General features: G+C 37.9%; 1 protein-coding gene across 1 annotated transcript in view; it reads left to right on the top strand.

Annotated features, from left to right (window-relative positions):
* LOC103776326 (probable ubiquitin carboxyl-terminal hydrolase FAF-X) overlaps positions 1-9,131 on the top strand; it is a gene marked incomplete at its 3' end in the record, with an annotated part of 54,330 nt that overhangs the window by 16,853 nt on the left and 28,346 nt on the right. The window contains exons 11-13 of the mRNA XM_008943833.1: positions 4,774-4,861; positions 6,402-6,744; positions 8,122-8,217. Of these exons, the coding sequence (XP_008942081.1) occupies positions 4,774-4,861; positions 6,402-6,744; positions 8,122-8,217 (527 nt within the window). The remainder of the gene's footprint in view (positions 1-4,773; positions 4,862-6,401; positions 6,745-8,121; positions 8,218-9,131) is intronic.

Here is a 9,131-nt window from a genome sequence, read left to right as displayed (position 1 = left end):
TTTCCCTTAGACGTTGGCCAGCTATGAAATCTGGGGTTTAGCCTTAGGAGGGTAGGAAGGATTAGGCCATAATCAATAGGAATATTCCAATGCAATGTTGTCTTTGTCTAAAAATAGCCTACATATACTATTACTGTATGAAGTATTATTCATTAATTTCAATTATTTTTGAACTGTGAAGTGAAAAAAGTAATTTTTGACATTATTTAACTATCAAATTGCTGATGACTGGCAGAAAAAATGAGCCTGATGTCTTGCGTGAGTCTTTTCTTGTGCCAAAAAGAGTCCCATTGCCCTGCCCCTCCCCACCCATAATGACTTGGTAAAGCAGTAATGCAAACATCTTCAGCACGATAGGAATTAGTGTGCAAAGAGTTTATACAGAATCTAATTACAAAGCAATTAAATTCTGCTTTCTTGAGATGAAGCTGCTGCAGGATTTCTACTCATATGCATCAGAATACAAAAACAGATGAACAATAGTGTGGATTTTTTTATTAGATGCTTTATTACTGTAATACAGAGCTTCTGGGCAACTTCTTTCAGTTTTGGTTTTACATGCTAAACAGAGCAGAGCACAGAGAACACAGAGGGGGGGGGGAAAAAAAGTCAGTTACCCACATATCTTTTTGGCAGTTGATGCTACAGTTGTGGTGGTGATTTTATTATTATTAGTTTAAAGCTTGCCACATTTTTGTTTTCCTTAAAAGCTTCCATGGTTGTTGTGTGATGGAGACAATGTTCCTGTTCTTCTGTTGCACACTAATGCATATTCTTGTCTGTCATAATCATTTTATGGTTGCGTTTTTAAGCTTAAAGAAAAGCGTAACCTATATTTCAAATTTTTTTTGTTCCTATGATCTGTGACTTTCTCTTTTACTGAACTCACTCTTTCTTCCAACTCTGCAAAGTCCTCTGTGAGATGAGACAACTGCTATTGTATTACGTAGTCCTAAAGGAGAGGAGGTCACAGTTTTGACTTTATTAAAGATGTTTTGAAAATTTTAGAAGATTGCTAGTCAGTTCTCCTTGATCTTCTGTTTTTCTGAAGTAATAAAAAATACAAAGTGTTAATGAAATGTACTTATTTGTAGAAATTGTGCCATACTATCATCTGTGTGCTTGAAATGCTGGGGTTTGACCCCCGAGCCCCCGAATTAAGGTTGACATATGAGTGATTCCCACAGCCCTTCATAAAGAGGTGGTGAGTTTGCCTTATAGCTTCCCCCCAGGGTGCGGCCGGCCCTGCAGGGAGAGCCATAAGGGAAATGAGCCCCAGGGGTCCCACATTGAGTTGACAAAGGTCAGGTGTCTGCTTGGGGATAAAAGCTGGGACCACTTGCAGGGAGTCAGGAGTGTCTGTCTGTGGAGTGCACTCCACAGAGCTTCCTGGTTCAGGGCAGACCTCCTGACTCTCCCTGGCGCTGGGCCCCAGTCTGTTTAGACCTTTGTGAACGCGGGCCGATCGGGTGAGAGTTGCCATGTGGGCACCTTTCTCTTATGTGTTTAACTGGCTGGGCTGGCTGTTTCCCATGCCAGCTGTGGGCAACCTCCGGTCTCTGTGCCACCTGTTGTGGGCCGATGTACGTCCTTTGTGGGATCGTTGGGGGTGGCGTCAATTATGTACCAGCTGATTGATCTGTTTGTACCCTCAGTGATCATTCATGGAAAGTCCTTCTCGTCTACAGTACAGTCTGTGTATTGGTTCATCTTCCTGCTGGTGGTGGTATCATTTTTGTTGGGCCTGGTCATTGGCAGAACAGTGTTTATCACTAAACTTTCAGTCAGTCGTTTTTTGCTCTTTATTTTCCATGTTTGTTCTTATGCTCCTGTGGGTAGGGAGCATTTTTAAGATTGCACTTGGATTTGCTGTGAAGTGCACAGTGTAGAAAATAAATTGGACAAATGTAGAAGAAAGCTGAGGTAGAGGATACTTAGGGAGATAGAATGGTTTTTGTAATTCATTTTTCTAGAATTCTTAAGTATACATGTACTGCCTTTGGGTAACTGACTGGCCTTTAATACTTGCACTCTTCTGTCATTGCTCCTGTTGACACTAGTGTCTATGAATTAATCTCTAGTCAGGAAGAAAAAAAGCCCAGATACTCCCCATAGTTCAGAGAAACAGCCTCTTCCCCAACAAAACAAAATCTAAAAAAAAACCCACCCAAAACACCCCACACTCGAAGTATGTGCAGAATTTTTTTTACATTTCTTCTTACGGTAACTGTGCACTTATGCTGACTTCATTAGGATTATAATTTAAGTTTTTGAAGGATTTCTGGTGGACGTAATTTCTGCAGTTCTGTAGACATCAGTTAACTACTAGACTTCTGTTTTCCCTTTTAGTTGACTTTTAAGCTAATATGCTTTTTACTCTTGTATGTAGAGAGCAGTATTTATGACAGTTATTTTTCTCCTAATTTTGAAACACCGATAATGCACACTTCAGCTGTTAGACTTGTTTTGGTGGTGTTTGGTTTTTTTTTTTTCCTCCTTGATGTAATAGGAGATATGGACTTTTGGTTCTGAAGATAAATTTTACCACTCATCTAGATGTTCTCTGATAGTGTCTCACAGCTAGGTCATCTCGGTTAAACACAGTCTGTCTAACTTTGCAAATAAATATGGCATTATTTAGTTTATAATGGACCTGTCATAATGAACATGTGTCATGACGAAATATTACTAGTACAGATAAAGATAGTAAAAGTACAGATCTAGACTGTATCTCTATTTAAAAAAAAAACAAAACAAAACACAACCATAACCACACAAAAAATCAAATCCAACAAACAAAACCACAGAAAAATAAAGTTCATATGAAGCAAACAGCTATTTGTTAAAATATTATGGTGAAATTTGGTAAAATACAGGAAGAAGTTTGACTTCTTGCCTTACTTTGAAATTACTCAACTACTTCAGTTTCAATCTTGTCAGTATTCCAGACTATTTTTTTTTTTTTGTACTTAGAAACTTGCAGAAAAGTTTTTGTATACTTTAAGTGATGTCACATACATAGCTAGATGTTGGAAGAATTGGAGTCATGATTTCTTTGGAGGAGGAAACCCTAAAATGGAAAACTGAAGTTTTGGTATGCCTTTATAATCATAGAATCATTTTGGTTGGAAACTATTAAGATCAAGTCCAACCATTAACCTGACTCTGCCAAGTCCACCACTGAACCGTGTCCCTGAGCACCATACCTACGCACCTTTTAAATGTGTCCAGCGATGGCGAAACAGCCGCTTCCCTGGGCAGCCTGTTCCGGTGCTTGATAACCCTTTCAGCGAATAAATTTTTCTTAATATCCAACCTAAACCTCCACTGGTGCAACTTGAGGCCATTTCTTCTTGTCCTGTTGATTGTCAGTTGGGAGAAGAGACTGACTCGTACCTTGATACAGTCTCCTTTCAGGTAGTTGTAGAGAGTGAGAAGTGCTACCTTGAGCCTTCTTTTCTCCAGACTAAACAACCCCAGTTCCCTCAACCACTCTTTTTTAGACTTGTTCTGTAGACCTTCCACCAGCTTCATTGGCCTTCTTTGGACATGCTCCAGCACCTCAATGTCTTTCTTGTGGTGAGGAGTCCAAAACTGAACACAAAATCTGAACACAGGACTCAAAGTGGGGCCTCACCAGTGCCAAGGACAGGGGGATGATCACTTCCCTAGTCCAGCTGGCCACACTATTTCTGATTCAAGCCCGGATGCTGTTGGCCTTCTTGGCCACCTGGGCACACTGGTGGCTCATGTTCAGCTGGTTGTTCATCAGCACCACCAGGTCTTGTAACATTGCCCGAGGCTGTTGTGACCTAGTTGCAGGACCCAACATTTGGTGTTGTTGAACCTCATATAGCAGGCCTCAGCCCATCAATCCAGCCTGTCAGATCCCTTTGAAGACCCTTCCTACCCTCTAATACATCTGTGCTCCCAGTCTTCTTCATATTGTCTGCAAACTTACTGAGGGTGTCCTCAATTCCCTCATCCAGAGCATTGATACATATATAAAACAGAACAGGCCCTGATACTGAGCCCTGGGGAACACCACTTGTGACCACCAACTGGATTTAATTCCACCCAGCACCACTCACTGGGCTTGGCCATCCAGCCAGTTTTTTACCCAGCAAAGAGTGCGCCCATCCGAGCCATGAGCTGCCAGTTTCTCCAGGAAGATGCTGTGGGAAACGGTGTCCAAGACCTTACTAAAGTCTGTGTAGACAAGATCCACAGCCTTTCCCTTATCCAGTAGGTGGGTCACCTGGTCATGGAAGGAGGTCAGGTTAGTCAAGCAGGACCTGCCTTTCATAAACCCATGCTGGCTGGGTGTGAACCCCTGGTTGTCCTGGATGTGCCTTATGATGGCACTCAAGGTCATCTGCTCCATAACCTTCCTTGGCACCAAGGTCAGACTGATGAATGTAACTGACTTCTGACATAAAACTCTGTGCTAAAATAAGGAAAAAATATTTAAAATATTTGAATAATTGTGCTGTAATACTTTAATTATACTGAATGATGAGCACATGTATCTCTCCATAACTGTGAGATTTGATTATAGATTTCATTGGTTTCCCTATACCAAATTTAGGATGAAACATTGACTGGTAGTAGCTGCTAAAAATTATTTTAATTCACCTTGCTGAAAATTTATTGGGTTTTCAGTGGGTTTACGTACATTTAGACTAACAAGCCTTCAGACACATCCTGTCTGAATTTCAGAAGCAGCATGTCTTTTCTGAATATATTGTCTAATAACACTTTCTGTATTTTCAGAGCATGGTGAATATGATCCTCAAACTGTAAGGCCAGGAAGCAGATATAGTCATGTGCAGGAAGTACAGGAACGACTGAACTTCTTACGGTTAGTCTTCACTTGATAATTTGTTTAACTTACGTAAGAGCACTTTAAATACTTAACAAAAAAAAAAATCCACCATATCTGTATCTCCTATCTGGCTTTAAGTTGCTGTGTTACCTTCCTTCAAAACTCAGATGCAAAAAGTATTCCAAATGTTTTATTTTGTTTCATTTTTCTTAGAGGGCTTCTGTAGCTTGTGTTGGAATATTCAGATAAAATTTATTAGGATCTTTGCAATGGAAGGGTCTGATTCTGCACAAAGATTTGTAGTGCAGAACCCTACTGATTTGAACACAATGTGCATATGGATACAGTTAAACATGTGTATTGGGATGACTTAGCTGAAAATTCAAAATATTCCATGTAGGGACATGTCTGTGTGTTCTTATTGTCGTACAACACCAGATTTAAATCCATCATCATAAACTGACACAGACTTTTGTTAGACATTGATGTTAGGTTGTCAGCGTCTGAGCCTTAGAAGGAGGTTGAAATAAAAATTATTTAGATGAGTTTTGAGCAGCTGCTGTTTGAGTGAACTAAGAAAACAAAGGATGTCTTCTTATCACAGAGCTTTAATATAGTGATGCTTTATAGGCAGTGTCTCTTTTTTTTACTTGACTTTAACCCTTTCTTAGAAAAATAAAAACACATGAACTCTCAGACTGTCAAGCTCTTGATTTTTTTTTTTTACTTGTTTTCTAAGAGATACTTTTACTTTTAAAAATTTTGCCAAAATTTTTATGAATTAAGATGACATATGATAGCATATGAATAGCAGACTTAATTTATCACTACTGCATGTTGAAAATTGTAACTTCCTTAAATTTAGGTTCAGTAGTTGTTAATGTAAAGGAATTTAGTAAGTCCCATGGCTGTAAAATGCAGAATGCATAGGTAGCAATTCCTGAAAAGCAATACCATAACTTAGTCCATGATTTCTTTTACATAGAAAAGCTTTTTAATCAGAACAATTGTACTGAAGAATTTTATTCTTCTTGAAACATTCTTAATGTTAGCTTTCAGAATAAAAGTTGTTAATAATGCTTTAATAATGAACATAAATTTAACAAAAAAAAAAAGAAGAAAAGAAAATTTTCCAATTCACGGACTTCTGCTTCTGGCTCTATTCCATAGAACTGATACCTCATTTTGTGGTTTTGCTAAAGGATAGTGAGTGATTGCAGAAGTAATTTAGTCTCTTATGTTGTGACCTGACTTTTAAATTAAGTAGTTTACTTTAGGGAATGTATATTTCTATGTATTATATAAAGAGTAATTGATACTTTTGTGTACAACATTTTTTGCGAAATTTTATTCTTTTTTCATTTGGACTATAAGATCTTGATCCATTCAAACTTGCCAAGAAATCATGGGGCTAATTATGAGTCGACTTATGATATAAATAAAGTTTTCATGGTCATACTTAGGATGTATACATGTGTAATATGCTTACTCAGCTTTTTGCCTGTACTTCTTATTGAATTGTAATTCTAGATGTCTATTAGACAGTGCTGTTAATTGTCTCTTTGTTTTGCTCAAGATTTTTATTGAAGGATGGTCAGCTGTGGCTCTGTGCCCCTCAGGCGAAGCAAATATGGAAGTGTTTAGCTGAGAATGCGGTTTATCTTTGTGATCGCGAAGCCTGTTTTAAATGGTATTCCAAACTAATGGGGGATGAACCAGACTTAGACCCTGACATTAATAAGGACTTCTTTGAAAATAATGTGCTTCAGCTGGATCCTTCCCTGTTAACAGAAAATGGAATGAAATGTTTTGAACGTTTCTTCAAAGCTGTGAACTGTCGAGAAGGCAAGCTAGTAGCAAAGAGACGAGCCTATATGATGGATGATCTGGAATTAATAGGGTTAGACTACCTTTGGAGGGTGAGTTAATTAGAGGAAACCTATGAAAGGTTAACTGCTAAGTCTTTCTCAGTCTCTTTTTATATTTCTAGGAATGTGTAATTTATTAGTTGTAGACTGAAATTACAAAAAGCTACCCTTACACACTAAATGCATGGATATTGACTCCACTGCCTTCCCAGCAAGTATGCAAGTTGGTAACTTTGCAGACTGATGTTTAATGGAAAGTTATTTGAAACATCAAGTATATTTGTGTATGCACGTGAGATTAAAAATATGCCTATACTGTTGAAGAAGAAAGGATCTTTCCAGGTGAATTATCTGTAGGTTTTTCTCTTTCTCACATGCACATTAGAATTAAACTTTGTTTTGTGCACCCTTATAAGCTAGTTCAGGTCAGACATTCTAGTATGGTAAACTGGAGTGATCTTAGTTTAGATCAAGTGGTCACTGTTCAGATTTGTTTTCCTCTTGTATCCACAACCTTTTCCCTAAACGTGTCTGTAGTTTTTCAGTAGGAAGACCAGCTTTCTGAATTTTGCCAAATCTACTGGTGAAAAATACCAGTATCTAATTTGCAACTTCATTTTTTCGGAGTATTTCTAGTTGTCAAGAGCAGCATCAGAACCCACAGGAGCACACCGTGGCATGATTTTCATGACTGTGTTTTGTAAAATGTGCCTCATACAAAGCAGTAGTCCTCAGTAATCTTGGTTGTGGCTTCTTGAAGAGTTAGGTGTTTTAATCATGGTGATAATAGTTAAAATCAGAGTAGATCACAATTTTTATACAAATAAGTTTTCACACAGTGTTTGTGTACAAAATGGCCACATAAAGCTAGCACGTTTTAGATGAGTTGCATCTGCCATGCTGTTTGGCAGCATGACAGAACTCGGGAAGCTTCCGCTCAGTATCTTGCAGGGGTTGTCTGTAAAGGCTGCTTTCAGACCTGGGGGCTAGTAACATTTAGATTACAAGGTCGGAAACAGAAGCCATTTGCCTGTCCCCCTTCGACCCACTCATAACCATTTAAATACTTTAACATTGTTTTTAAACCTTTGATGATGCAGATCATTCAGGCATTTGAAAAGAATAGTTGTTTTATTCTCTGAAACTAGTGAAGATGAATATATAAACACTGCTTTTATTCTGTTTTTAAAGCGTTGGGTTTTACTGCTAACTCTGAACCTCCTTTAAACTTTTAACTTCTGAATTTTGACTCTTACATAATTAACTTCGGTGTATTGATTGTATTTTGTAACTAAGCATTTTAGTCACTTTCACCTCATAAAATAATTAGACATCCTCTTGTGTCAAGATACTTACATATTCTTTTTGGTTTAAAATTTTATGCCAGAAAGTTTTAAAATGTTCTAATGTTTATTTTTATTATGCTAGGTTGTGATTCAGGGAAATGATGACATCGCAAACAGAGCAATAGATCTTCTTAAAGAGATCTATACTAATCTTGGCCCGAGGTTACAAGTTAATCAGGTAAAAAAAAACAAAACAAAAACCAACCAACAAAAACAAGCAACAAGACAATTATGTGATAGAAAAACAGTGATAAAATTCAATTTGTTGATATTTTTATATTGGAAAGCTTTGATAACAGAGAAAGGTTTTCATGTTTTGCAGAGTATACTCCTGGGTCCAGCCATCAGGTTCTGGTTAGATGCAAAATTAAGAGTTACTTTCTGATATTTGCAGACTGAACTGTGATAAATTTTTCATATTAAATTCATCTGTCATATTTGCCCTTTCTACTGAGAAAACAGTTCATTTCACAGACTTATGTAAGCCGTTTGTTGAACTTCCAATTGTGGTATTTATTTGTGCTAGCATTGTCAATGGATGGGTCTGTTGAGTGTTTTCACAAGCTAATCTAATTTTTTTTTTTTTTCATGTTATGTCCCTTACAAAGAGTCACAAAGTTTCCATGTAATGGTCAAGCTGGGCTCTAGCAAATCAGACGTTATCTTCGACATTAATATTTGCTGAGAGCTGCATTTCAGTGGATAGAAAGAAGAGAGAATGGGTTTCTGAAAGGTTGGAGGAAGTGAACTGTTTGGATTGCCACATTTTTTTGGGGAAAATTGTCTTCCAGACAATCTCCAAGTGGTAGCTTGCCAGTTTCATTTCTTAAAACTCCAATTTTCATACCTGTCCTCAAAAACATTTACTGTCTTCAGAGCTGCCAGTCTGTGATATACAGCACACGGTTCATGACAGTGATACTGTAGGTTATGCATCATTTTGGGTCAGAAACAAGTAGATGTTAGATATCAAGGCAGAAGAAAGAGGTTTTCTGCAGCTGCCTCTATACTGAACGTAGCTCAAAATTAATTTCTGACTTCTTGCAGGGAAAGTGTGTGTCTGGAACTGGGTTAAGGGATTGAGGGTGGGGA

The sequence above is a fragment of the Merops nubicus genome, unplaced genomic scaffold, assembly GCF_000691845.1.
Source record: "Merops nubicus isolate BGI_N331 unplaced genomic scaffold, ASM69184v1 scaffold9567, whole genome shotgun sequence".
NCBI lineage: Eukaryota > Metazoa > Chordata > Aves > Coraciiformes > Meropidae > Merops > Merops nubicus.
Note: the sequence above shows the minus strand (reverse complement) of the source record. Positions and strands in the feature narration are given on the sequence as shown.